We start from the raw sequence: 14,132 nt of genomic DNA on the forward strand, positions 1-14,132 counted from the left end.
GCCGAGCCCGAGCCAAAATTGACACCCTTACTTCCAATGCAAGTGTGAAGAAAACTTAAAACCCTTTTAGGTGCCACGTGTAACAAAATTATTGTCTAATAAGTGAGTTGATCTTGTACACCACCACCAGGCCGGTTCAAAAAAAAAAAAAAAAAGCCGCAGAAGCCGGCGTTCAAAAATTGGAGGGAAGGCAAAAAGAAAGAAACCTATCTCTTCTTTCCATCTCAGTAAAATCGCCAAAACCTACTCGTGGGACCCACAGCTCCTTAAATTAGTAGCGATTTCCCCATTGAAATTACCATAATAGCCTCCTCTACTTTGGTAAACTTATACAGCGCCTACCAAACGAAAGGTCCAGATTAGGCTTCTCAAATTAAATATAATGTGGGGACCACAATAAACCTTTGTAAGTCAAAACAGATCACGCCCCAATAATCTTCTCGACTGGGCGATCTAATCATCCATATTCTATGATAAAATCTCATCAAATTGAAGCGTTGAGATTGTTCAATGCAAAAGACAGTCTAATAGGTTATTTTAGTCAATAAAAACAATGATAGGGAGGGTTCCGTAATTTCACACTTTTATTCAATTTACGCTTCCTGCGCCTACCTCGTCTACGCTTCCTTCTCATAGCATTCCCATTTTCCAAAGCTTCTATTTCCTATCTGAAGAAAGAAGAATGGCGTAGACCTCTCGCTCTCTCTCGCTCTCGCTCTCTCTCTCTCTCTCTCTCTCTCTCTCGTTCAAACGAAGAGAAAGGAATTAAGGTTAGGGTTTTTTTTTCCTCTCGAAAGCTGTTCGGCCATGGCCAGGAAACTACTCAAGAACAGCGCAACGAAACCTCTCTCTGATGCCGATTCAATCAGTAAGCGTTTGAGGAGCAGTTCCAATGTTTCCATCGAGACATCGAGTAATGATTCTGTAAAGATTTTGAGCAGTAGGGTTTCCTCTGATTCGATTGGTAAGCAAATCGAGAGCTCTGATATTGTTGCTGAGGAGTTGAAGATTGATTCAGATACAAATCTGTGTAATGGAGATTCCGCAGATTTGAGAAATAATCAACCTAAAATCTGTGAAGAGTCAAAGATAGATTTGGTGAAAGATTTGTGTGATGAAGTTCCTATTGAAGCTAGGGCTAAGAGGTTTAAGAGCTCTCATGCTGCCGCTGAGGAATCAGAGAGCAACTCAAAGATTAATGGAGACAAGAGCTATGTTTTTGCGATTCGTTCTGTGGAGGAGTCAAATGATGATTCAGTAGAACCTCTGGCAGACGGAGTTTTTAGGGTTTCAAGTATTAAGCAACTTAAGAGCTCTGAGATTGGTGAGAGTGATGAATTGGAGAATGATTTAGTGAAACCTTCAAGCAAGGAAGGGTCTGCTTTGGAGATGACAGACATGGTAGATGATAGTGAAGGAGTCAGGGAATGTGGTAGGGTTGAGAGTGTTTCGCCAAAGAGAGAAATACCTAAGACTCCTCTGAGGAGATTCACTAGGTCAGTCTTGAAAGTTAAGCCAGAGATAAGCGAGATCTCGACTACAATGATTGGCTCTGAAGAGGTTTTAGTCTCTAATGCCTGCGAGAATGGGGCAATTGTGAAGGAAGATGGAAAAGGGACTGATGTTGCAAAGGAGTTGAAGAGTGATTCAGATAAATCTCTGTGCAATGGAGATTCCTCTGATTTGAAGAACAATCCACTTATGAGCTCTGAAGTTTTGTGTAATGGAGTCCCCACTGATTTAACAAGCAGTGCGGCCAATGTTGCCATTGACATTGCGGTAGAGGTGTCAAAGAAAGATTCGGCGAAAGCTTTGTGTAATGGAGTTCCCATTGAATCTAGGGCTAAGAGACTTAAGAGCTCTCATGCTGAATTAAAGAGCAATTCAAAGATTAATCGAGTCAAGAGCTCTGAAATTGTGGTTGGGGCCGCGGAGGAATCAAATAATGATTCAGTAGAACCTCCGCCTGATGGATTTTTTAGAGTTTCAAACATTGATGAGTTGGAGAATGATTCAGTGAAATCTTCAATTAAGGAAGGGTCTGCTTTGGAGACTCCAATCATGGTAGATGATACTGAAGGAGTCAGGGAATGTGGTAGGGTTGCGAGTGTTTTGCCAAAGAGAGAAATACCTAAGACTCCTCTGAGGAGATTCACTAGGTCAGTTTTGAAAGTTAATCCAGAGCCAAGTGAGATTTCAACTAGGGCAAGTGGTGTGTCTGTTGGCCCTGAAGAGATATCACTTAACAAAGGCTGTGAAAAGGGAGCAGTTGTGAAGGAAGATGCAAAAGGGACTGATGTTGCTAGCCCCTTGAGTCCAAGGAAGAAGTTGGAATTAAAAATGTCGAAGAAAATCGTCTTGAACAATTTCCCAAACAATGTGAAGGAGCTCCTTGCGACTGGTTTGCTTGAGGGAATGCCTGTCAATTACATTTTGCCCGGCGAGAAGGTTATTTTCTAAGGAATTTGTGATCTTCAGTTTGTCATCCTCTTCTATTTTTTCTTGGGTTTTGCTAAGGGCACTTATTCAGGTGCATTGGAAACGTAAATTTGCACGTGTTTTGAGACATTTTTTATTATCAAAACCTCCAATGGACCTTAATGACGGCCCTAAAAACCCTTTTATCTTTGCTTTTAATTTTTTGGGGTTTGAGATTCATGTCCTTGAATTATTACCATAGGATGGACTTAAGGGAACAGTTAAAGATGGCAGAATCTTATGCTTATGTACTTCTTGCAAAGGGTGCGAGGTGAGTATTATTGTCTTTTTTTGTTTTGATTTATGAGGAATGATAGACTTAAGGGCGCCCTTCCAAAACCCATCTACATTGGTTAATCTCAGCAAAATCCATTTATTGCTCATTTAAGTTTGTAATTTCTGCACCATTTTTATACTTTTTATTACCTTATAAATGCAATTTATTGTGATGGACCAATGGGGGGCCCTTGTAAATGGGATTTGCAAGGGCGCCCTTCAGTTTATCATTCCTCTGGATCTATACACTTACTTTCATGTGCTTCTATAGCTGAAAACTTAAAACAAGTGGCTGTTCCGTTGTGTGCTAGGTTGTTACGGTTTTGAACTTTGAGTTGCATGCCGGTGGCTCAAATAAGCATGCACCGGAGTGTTTTTACTTAGAAAATGGGAATACCATTCTTGATGTATTGGATGCATGCATAAAAGCTCCTTTGGATATGTTAGAGGTGACAATTCAAAGTGCAATTGGTTCCTTGCCTGGCAAGAAAGCTTCCATCTGTCAAAGTTGCAAAGGTGAGGAAATAGATACAACTTGGTTGAGTTAGGATTCATTTTAGCAAACCTTGAACCTATTAGGATGCTGAGTCGAAAACATAATCTGACCTCTATTATGATCTCTAGGGCCGTTTCATTCATCACCGGTTGGGACACCAAAGTTATTGTGCAATGCGTGCTCAGATTCGAAGCAATCTCAAGCAACCCCAGCTTGCGGTAACAGTGCCAGGTATGTCCGCTTTTGTGCTCTATGATAATTAGTCTATCGTTAACAAATGGTGTTTTTGAGGTTTTCTTTGTGCTTGTATGGGTTGTAATCTTCTTGTTCAAGTTGACCTTTGTAGTAAAAAAATGCAGCTTCCATGTCTAGAAAATTCTTCATATTATAATCTTGCTAAAGCCCCTCTTCTTTCTTACCTCCCTTAACTTAAAATTGCAAAGGCCTAACACTCCATTCTTATTAGTTCAAAAATCTCCTAACTTGCCCAATGATATTTGTGACATCGGTTCTACCAATCCACAAGAAGTCTGTATGTAAATGTTCCAAATGCGACACATGTATAATAGATTGGCAAATTAGGTATGTATGAATTGAATGAAATCTATTATTTCCATCACATAAAAGATTCCTCTTCATCGTCAAAACTTTGTACGCAAAACTATCCACGTGAGAATGCTTTGAAGGGAGCCTCGTGCACTGGGCCGCCCTATATAAGTGTGTGTGTGCCATTCAATATATATATATATGTGTGTGTGCGTGTGGGTGGGTGGGGGGGGGGGGGGGGGGGAGGATGCATTTTAGTATTACCTGCTTCCCACCTACATCATGCACATGGATCCCAAAGCAATAAGGACTTCATCTAGAATTTGTCATTCCTCATTGAAAGCACCATATATGGGACTGATACCCACGCAGCCATGGTTTGAGCATTTGTCCTATTAAGCATGGTCATGCTGATATCAGTAGCCTCTATATTTATACACATACACAATATATATGTACGCAAATATATATATATATATATATATATATATATATATATGAGAGAACATTTCCTACACACTTGTGTAGGTAAGTTACCTACACACTAGCTTAAAATACAGTGGGGGCCCACATTGTTTGGGTGATCCAAACAATTCATTTGAATGCTCCTCACATAGATAGGGTGTCCACAAAAAATCAGATCCATAGGATCATCCCAACCCTACGATTTGTGGAGGTAAAATGGACTTGTATAAACCTTCACAAATTAGTCCATTTTTTGCCTCCATAGTTTGAATGGTTAGGATGATCCTATGGATCTGATTTTTTGTGGACACCCTTTCTATGTGAGGAGCATTAAAATGAATTGTTTGGATCACCCAAACAATGTGGGCCCCCACTGTATTTTAAGCTAGTGTGTCGGTAACTTACCTACACAAGTGTGTAGGAAATGTTCTCTCTCTCTCTCTCTCTCTATATATATATATATATATATATATATATATATATATATATACACGCACACTCACTCACACAGACTCACAGACTCACAAACACGTGCACACACATGTACATGGAGCAACAGAACATGAAACATGAGTAAAGAGTACAGAACGGATATTTTTCCTTTTATAACAAAATATGTGATTTATTTTTTGTAAAGTTTGAACGTTCAATACTAATTTTTATTGCCATGAGTAAAGACCAGGAAAATCAAAATTTGAGTTAGATACTGTTATGTTTCCATGCACCTCACTTTTTAAGCACAGCTTGCAGGTTTCATCTTGTGTGATGCTCCTTTTTATTCTCTATGTTACTGCAGCTCATCAAAGCCAGTTTTGATAGAAGCATCCTCTAACAATAGCTCAAAGCATTTCTTGCAGCAAAAGAAGAATGGTCACCCAAAGATAACCAAAAAGTTGGTATTCACTGAATTAAATTTAGCGTAATAATCCATTTGACATTCTGTTCAGCTAGTCACTAAACAATATCAATTTTAATTTTCCATTCTTAAGGGATTTGGGACTGCATAAGTTGGCCTTAATGGAAGATGGGCTACCTGATGGAACGGAAGTAGCTTACTTTGTGCGTGGAAAGGTTTGTTTGATGAATATTTCTCATTTAGTTCTTGTTTTCGTCTCTCAATTTAATAGATCACTTGGCTAATTAAGAAATTATCCATTGTTTGGCAGAAATTGCTCAAGGGTTATAAAAAAGGGATTGGAATATTCTGTAATTGCTGCAAATCTGTGGTATACTTTTTAGTTTTTGCCATGTGCATTTCTGTTGAATTTTGAATGCTCACTGTCAGATTTTAAATTTTGGCTTCTAATGAGCAGGTCAGTCCCTCACAGTTTGAAGCTCATGCTGGTTGTGCTTCACGGCGTAAGCCGTGAGTTTTCTAAACTTTAAATATTTTCTAAACTTCTAAACTTTTAAATGTTTTCTAGACTTTTAAATGTTAGGAAGCTCATTTTGGAACTTCAAATGCTTTTGTGTTTGAGTTGAATGTTTTGGTTGTTGGCAGTTACATGCACATCTATACCTCCAATGGGGTGTCTCTTCATGAGCTATCACTGTCTCTGTCAAAAGATCGAAAGTTTTCTGCTAGTGACAATGATGACCTTTGCACAATCTGTGCGGATGGTGGAAATCTTCTGCTTTGTGATGGATGCCCCAGGGCTTTCCACACAGGTAAATGCTTTGCTATGCTGTAAAATTCTGATTATTTTCTTTTACTGTTTAATGCTATGTGTGATTTACTTTCCTAACTTTTTCCTCCTAATTGTTATATAAAGATGGTGGAAGCTTGAATTTGTGCCCACAAAAAATCATCTCCATAGGATCATCCTAACCCTTCCATTTGTGGAGGTTTAGATTTATGGAGGTTTATACCCATCCATTTTAACCTCCACAAATGGAAGGGTTAGGATGATCCTATGAAGTTGATTTTTTGTGGGCACCCTATCTATGTGAGGGCCTATCAAATGAATGCTTTGGATCATCCAAACAAAGTGGGCCCCCTATGTTTTGTGAGCGCCACCTCATATAAGGTAGCGATAGTGCCACCTTAGGAACCCTTCTCTCTCTCTCTCTCTCTCTCTCTCTCTCTATATATATATATATATATATATATATATATATATATATATATATATAGAGGAAATGGTTTGTGCGCAGCTGGCCAGCTGCATAGATAAGCTATCTGTGCATGGCTGCACAAACCATAGTGGGGGCCACATTTTTGGGGGGATCCAAAGCATTCATTTGGAAGGCCCTTCCATGGATAGGGTGTGTACCAAAAATCAGCCCTATAGGATCATCCTAACCCAATCAAAGTTGGAGGGGAAAATAGACAGACACTGTTTCTACCCATTTTTTCCCTCCACAAATGGCAGGGTTAGGATGATCCTAAAGGGCTGATTTTTGGTACACACCCTATCCATGAAAGGGCCTTCCAAATGAATGCTTTGGATCCCCCAAAAATGTTGCCCCCCATGGTTTGTGCAGCCATGCACATATAGCTTATCTGTGCAGCTGCACATAAACTATTTCCTCATATATATATATATATATATATATATATATATATATATATATTTAAAAAGAATCTCCTGGAAGATACTCAGAGATACAGAGAAAAGAAGGAGATCGTGTGTTGGACCCATGGTCGGAGACGGTCGGAGGACTGGTAGTGTTCCTTTTGCTGTTACCAAGATTTCAGATGGCGAAAAGATGTAGAATGTCTAACCAAGATAAGAGGAAATCAGCCTTGCTGTTTAAGGGAGGAGTCGCATCTAAAGGGAGATTGAAACCAGAGGTAGGTTCTACCCATGGAAAGTGGCTCTGCTCTCCTTGTAGGTACCCTAATTTCAAATGGAGGGATAACTGCCGCTGGTGTCGCCGGCTTAGGACATCTTACTCTTGGAACCCCGTGCTCGCCCCTTACCTTGATGGGAGGGGGATCTTGGTGAGAGCAATTGTTGGCCTGATACTGGTACAATCACCTCACAAGAGATTGGAGGTAACCCGATTTTAACCATCTCGGGTAGGGAAGTAGAAATCCGGATGGATTCTCTTAAAGCGTGTTTGATAGGGAAAAAGAAAGACCCGAAAGGATCTTTAGAGGACATATGGATTTGGGCGTAAAAGCTTTGGGACATTCCATCCTTACAGTGCCCCTGTACCTTGGCGGAGGATGAATTCTTGTTTATGTTCGAATCAGAACTGCAGGCCTCGCTGGTCCTCTCCAAAGGCCCGGAAGCTCCGGGGAATCATTTGAGCTCCCTCTCACTGTGGAACAAGGAAGTTATTCATGGTGAGGAACCTTTGTGGGTTAATTTTTATGGTATCCCATTACACGTTTGGCTGTATCTACAGTGGAGGCCGTAGGGAATCTTTTTGGTAAGGTCCTGGAAATAAAGATGGATCATGTCTATTCCATTGGGATCGAAATTCCAGAAAAAGGCTATTTACCAACTAAATTCCCATCGGGCTCTGTGAGTTTGGGTTTTCCGCCATTGCCGCCGACAGAAGTTCATCTCAAGCCTTCCGGTGAACTTGCGTCCCCTATTTTGAATTCAAATTTTGAATCGGTCCTGGACAAGCTGCCCAAGGTCGGATCTGACATTGTTATTGGGACCGCCCTACCTGAAAGTGAGTCTTTCCAGTCTTTCCTTAGTAGGATCTGGGTCAATTGGTCTTCCTGCCCCTAAGCGGAAAGTATCGTGGCTAGACCTATCTACCAAGTTGAGCAAAAAAGGTGCCTACAAAGTTAAAGCAAGGAATATTGCCTCTGGCGAGACCGCCCTTGGTATTAATCTCAAGACGAAGGTGGCAAGATCAAAATCTTGGTCAACCTATTTGGCGAAGTCTGTGGGTGCTATAAGGGGGCTCAATACCAATCGGCTCTCAAAGCCTATCAAATTAGCTTCCCATCTTCCCAGGGTTGGATTCGCTCTTGGATAATTCACTTTTAAGCCTTTGCCACTTGCTGATTTTGGCGGTTGTTCGGGGGGCCCACCTCTTAGTGTTTTGTAGGTGATGCGAGGCCTTTAGGTGCATTCGTGGAGTACAAGCTTCCTTAAAGTTATCTCTTTTTGGTAAATGGAAATAGGCTATAAATTTCCCTTAACACGCTAACCTAAGCGTCCTGTCTTCATGACCTGTGGACACTTCTCTCCTTCCTTAGCAGGTGTCATTATTATAAAGGGGCGGGATTTGTAACACCTGGGGTCTAGGCCTCTAGAGCATCCGGGGTATAGAGATTGAAGAACAGAAAGACTAGTAAAAGAAAGTATTTGGAGTCACTAGATTTGTGGGTAATTTTATCTTCAACCAACATGTATGGATAATGAATCTTCTTCGTTCTCTGGAGGTAGGAATTGGAGGTATCTCATAGAGATTATGGTACTAGAAAACATTCTCATGAGAATGAGGACGATGATCTTTGATAAAGAAAAGGCCTTTATCACTGATCCGACCCACAAAGAGTTATCGGGGGATCTTCTCCGAAAGCACTGGGAATTATTTAACCTAGAGGCTGCAGATCGACCTTTCACCATGTTTAGGCTCTGTGGGACGGATTCCATCAAGGATACCCATTCGCCGTTGTACGATCTTCCTTTCTTCCAACTGATGCTAAGAGAGGAAAGGTCTGCGAGGCGATTGAATTGGTAAGCCAACAGGATTGTAGGTATCTGTTCGGTGGAAGAGTCGATTGCCAGCAGAAAAAATCCTGTATTCTTGAATCGATTGCAGGAGCACCTTCTCATTGACATGCCGGATTTTTCAATCAAGCACATCATGGAGGAGTTGGAGAAGTGCTTGGCATAGTAGAGCTGGTTATAGATCTAACAGGGCGTCCTGAAGGGGCTAACGAAGACGAAGGAAGGTTTGTGGGGAATTCTGCAAAGATTATGCATGCTAACGGAAAGTCGAAGGAAGGAAAAGATGCACGAGTGGTTATGCTTATCTTAAGGCTTCTCTCTGGTTGGGTATGCCCATTCCAGTGCTCATTGATATTTTGTAATGCAGGGGGATTACTCGTCTCTCTTGCTTCTCTAACTTCAATGAAATATGCCACTTTTCAAAAAGAAAATATATTAAATGAATGCAATGGTAAAATCTCAGAGTTGATGCTGTTGATATGTTAAGGAAGGTTGACATCCTGTCTGGTGTTAATGATTTGCGTCAATATTATTAGATTCTGGTCCGCACCATTGAATATTTCAATTCCCTCGCATTAGACTAGATACTAGGAAATGAGGGAAACCCTAAAAACAACTTAATTGTTTTCAATTGTAAAAATTGAGAGAGTGAGGGGGGATTGTTTAGATCATGTTGATCATTTGTGTCATGCATGTGATGGGGTTGGAATGTTTGACTCGAGGTTAAGGTCACTACTTTAAGATGAACCCTAGTTGTTTCTTGGTTGGGTGTATAGTGTTGTATCTTCTATGCTTGGAAGCATTTGTCAGACACGCGAATGGTGCAATTTGTGGCCGCCAAACTGAAGAATCCATCATAATTTGGTGCAACTGATTGCAAGATGTTGGATTTGGAAGGGGAGCTGTCATCACATGGGAGGAGATAGAGAATATGCTTAGATAGAAGTTTTTGCCATTTTCCTACACTTTTCTAGATCCTAGGGATTGCAAAAAGTTATTAGATTTGGAAGAGGAGCTATTAACACATGCGTGAGATGGAGGGTATGTAGTGATATAATCTTTTGCCAGTTGAGCAAAAAGATGAATTTATTGATGAGCATTACCAACAAGTTCCTTGAGTTAGCACTTTGGATTGACCTTATGGAGTTTTGAGTTGTTGTGGCATGATATAGGTTTTAGACTTATGGCCCAAAATAGGATGAGGTGGCAAAGATTTGATAAACGAAATAAATTGTAATGAAGATAAATTATATGGTGCCCACCCGTGTGGGTGTTACGATAAATGTACCACCCTTGATGTTTGATCCAACATCAGCCTCTTAAAAAGTGAGCTGCTGTTGGATCAAACATCAAGGGCAGTACCGCCAGAAAGGGACTTGAAGGTCGGGCACCATATAAAAACTCTGTAATAAAAACCTAGTGTATTCTCCATGTAAGGAAGGTTCTGTTCTTAAATGCTTTGAGTATGAAGGAACAAGATACATGGTATGAGTGTCCACAAAGTAGATGAACAAAAGGAGGAATATGTGGAACTTAACAGGGAAGAGGGAGTCCTACTTGTAGGAAGAGTGGTGACTGCGTGCCGCGATGATATAAGAGATTGACCAAGGCACAATATCTCTCATACACATTCTTTATGGAAATAAGTTTTTATTGGTGGACTCACAAAAAAATGGTCTCAATGGACACTCTCAACAAGTTGTGATTTAATAATAGTGTCATCCTCATATGTAAAAGATTGTGTATTCGACGATGATAATTGGACAAGAGGCCACCATTGCCTTATATAATTCTCAATTAGAAGAAATGGATATAAGGATGAGGCGTGTTGTGGCATCGTATTGATGCATGTGACTCACATTGATATTCAACAAAATGAAGAATAAGAAAGGCAACTATTTGATTTATCGACTCACTTTCAAAAGATGCGAAGAAGGTACTCCACACAAATGGATTGCCTTGCAAGACTCACGAGTTGAGATAAATTTGACGCGGTCGAATTTCTCCCACCTAGGTAGAGTTTATGTAAGAGCATCCTTGCATTCAAATTGTATAGAAAAAGAGAAAAGTAAGTAGATAACTGGTGTAGAAACAAAGGTCGTTTGATTTATTGTTATATGTCACGTAAGTGGCTTATTAGTGGGGCCCCTATTATTTGAGCAGTTTTTGTTTAGGAATGGAGTTATTAAAGTCGTAGGATTCATTTTAAGTTGTGTTCTATGCTGGTTTTCTATAGGTAGTTTAGGCGTTGTAAAGATTATACTTAAGTTGGTTTTGTTGAGAAGAAAGGAAAATGGAGAAAAGAGTGAGTTAGAGAGATGCTCCCCCTTACTTATGGATTTATATACAGAGGAATAAGTACAAAGACCAAAGTGCCCTTAGGCACGTATACACTTCTAACACTCCCCCTCAAGATGGAATGTAGATATCATACATTCCTAGTTTGTTACAAATATCATTTATCTTGGCATTACTCAAGGGCTTAGTAAATACATCAGCTAGCTGATCTACTGATCGAGTGAAAGTAGTGCTTATTCCCTATTTTTGGATCCTTTGGCGTATGAAATGACAGTCCACCTCTATGTGTTTGGTTTGCTCATGAAAAACTGGATTTGTGGCAATGTGAATAATAGCCCTATTATCACAATAAAGCTGAGCAGGAGATGAGGAACGAAAGCCAATCTCAGATAGAAGAGAGTGCGGCCATATAAGTTCTCCGCCTCTGTGTGAAATGGGGATATTTTGACTCTGCACTTGACTTGGCTAACACGTCTTGTTTCTTACTTTTCTATGATACTAAGTTACCTCCAACAAAGGTACAATATCCGGTGGCAGACCTCCTATTTTGCCGGTGATCCTACCCAGTCGGCATCCCGAAATCCTTCCAACTTCTCATGCCCGTGCTTCTTTAATAGCAAGCATCTGCCTGGCGCGCTTTTCAAGGAGCGAAAAATATGAATCACGGCAGCCTAGTGGGAGGTGCGTGGTGCACTCATGAACTGGCTAACCACGCCCATTGCATATGGGATATCTAGGCGAGTAACTGTGAGGTAAATCATCTTCCCAAGTCGTCTATATATGCCAGGATCATCTAACAAGTCTCCCTCTTCTAGATGTAGCTTTGTATCTGGGTCCATGGGAACAACAGCTGGCTTTATACCTATAGAACCAGTCTCATCTAACAGATCCAGTACATTCTTCCTCTGTGAGGGAGAGACTGCTACCTCAATCCCCAAAAGGTATCTCAGACGCCCAAGGTCATTTGGGGAAAATTCTTTTTGAAGGAAGGCCTTTAGCCTCTGTATGCCAGCTGTGTCACTCCTTGTAATGATAATGTCATCAACATAGACTATGAGAAGGACATGCCCAGCATCGGATTGCTGACTAAATACTGAGTGGTCAACTGCACACTGTGCCATGCCAAATCGCATAATAACATCACTGAATCTCCCAAACCACGCTCTAGGAGATTGTTTACGCTCATACAAGGATTTGCGTAGTCGGCACAGTGAGGACATCTCCTCCTGAGCAACATACCATGGAGGTTGCTCCATATATACCTCCTTAGTCAGGTCGCCATGGAGAAAGGCATTCTTGACATCAAGTTGATATAAGGGTCATCCTCGGTTGCCAGTGAGGGATATCAGAACTCTCATAGAAGGAATTTTAGCAACAACGGAAAAAGTCTTTGTGTCATCAACTCCAAATGTCTGTGTATACCCACTGGCAACCAAACGCGCCTTAAGGCGCTCAAGTTTCCCATCTAGCAGATACTTAATGGCAAAGACCCGACGACAGTACATTGGCCGAGCTCCATGATGAATGGGAACCAAGTCCCAAGTGTAATTGGCCTGAAGAGCGGCTGTCTCAAGGTCCATAGCAGCATGCTAACCTGGATGAGCAAGAGTTTCTGGCTCAGACCTGGGCAAAGAAATAGAGGACAAGAAAGACACAAAGCTGCGAAAACAAGGAGTAAGATGATCATAAAAGACAAAGTGAGAAATAGGATGGGCAGTATAATGGGAACGAATTCGTGAAGCAATAGGAGAGTCTACATCTGATGAGGGAAGAAGAGGTACCTAAGATGAAGGGGCCGGGATCTCCGGTTGAGAAGACGATGCCTTGGAAGGAGCATGGAGAGCACCCAGCCTCTGTCGCCGTTGATAGACCTGCAGAGGAGCTGAAGAAGGGTTCGAGGGAGCCAGCAAAGGGGAGGAAGGTGGGACAGCAGGATCCGAGAGAACAGGAAGAGGGAGAGGTACCAGAGGGTCGGAGACAAGGGGCTGCTGTTAGCAGTAGTAAAGAAAGACACAGACTCAAAGAATGTGACATTGGCTGAAACAAATAAGCATCGTAGTTGAGGGCTATAACAGTGATAACCCTTATGGGTACGAGAGTAGCCCAGAAAGACACACCACTCCGTCCGAGGATCCAAGGGCCTGGTGAGAGGATGTGGACAAAATAAACACAACCAAAGACCTGTGGGGTGATGGGAAAGGGATCCCCCTCATGGGGTAGGATGGAGAAAGGAGAAGAACCACCTAAAACAGAAGATGGGGGGTGATAAGCCAGGAAACTAGCTATAAGGATTGCATCGCTTCAGCGATGAGAGGCTCTGCCTAATGAGATGCTCAAAGTTAATTTCGATGGGTCGAGTCTTGGTAACCCGGGCCCAGCTGGAGTGGGTGGTCTTTGCCGTGATGCTTGTGGCAATGTTACTTGGGCTTACTCCGGCCCTCTTGGGGTATGTGATGCCTCGGAAGCAGAGGTGAAAGCTGCATATCAAGGAATTAAAAGGATTGATAGAGGGAGTATGGATTGTACTATTGTGGAGGGTGATTCACTTAATGTGATTAGATGGTTGCGTGGATCGGTGTTGTCGCCATGGAGATTTTCTTCTATTTTTGATGAAATAGACGATCTAATCTTGAGTTCTTCTATTTCTTTCAATCATGTGAGGAGATTTGCTAATGGGGAAGCAGACTCTCTGGCCAGGGTGGGGTTAGCCGTTTGGAGTTGGAGTGGTCTGACTTTCTTCCTCCTTTAGAGTTTTCTTGCTTTCTTTGTATATGTTCTTTCTCTTGTACTATTTGTGGGGGTCCATCTCGGCCCCTTTCTCTTTTAATGAATTCAATTTGCCATTTAAAAAACAAAAGAAGGATTGCATCGCTTCAATATGGTTTTGGAACTCGCATTAGAAAGAGAAGAGTACGGGCTACATCAAGGAG

General features: G+C 41.4%; 1 protein-coding gene across 1 annotated transcript in view; it reads left to right on the forward strand.

Moving 5' to 3' along the window:
• Window positions 1–656: 656 nt before the first annotated feature.
• LOC143854550 (uncharacterized) overlaps window positions 657–14,132 on the forward strand; it is a 28,111-nt gene continuing 14,635 nt past the window's right edge. The window contains exons 1-9 of the mRNA XM_077364576.1: window positions 657–2,448; window positions 2,681–2,749; window positions 3,066–3,270; window positions 3,379–3,481; window positions 5,058–5,153; window positions 5,251–5,332; window positions 5,428–5,487; window positions 5,575–5,627; window positions 5,763–5,929. Of these exons, the coding sequence (XP_077220691.1) occupies window positions 808–2,448; window positions 2,681–2,749; window positions 3,066–3,270; window positions 3,379–3,481; window positions 5,058–5,153; window positions 5,251–5,332; window positions 5,428–5,487; window positions 5,575–5,627; window positions 5,763–5,929 (2,476 nt within the window). The 5' untranslated portion in view covers window positions 657–807. The remainder of the gene's footprint in view (window positions 2,449–2,680; window positions 2,750–3,065; window positions 3,271–3,378; window positions 3,482–5,057; window positions 5,154–5,250; window positions 5,333–5,427; window positions 5,488–5,574; window positions 5,628–5,762; window positions 5,930–14,132) is intronic.

This window comes from Tasmannia lanceolata, unplaced genomic scaffold (assembly GCF_043159265.1).
Source record: "Tasmannia lanceolata isolate RefF3 unplaced genomic scaffold, GAP_Taslan_0.1 ptg000020l, whole genome shotgun sequence".
Lineage (NCBI taxonomy): Eukaryota > Viridiplantae > Streptophyta > Magnoliopsida > Canellales > Winteraceae > Tasmannia > Tasmannia lanceolata.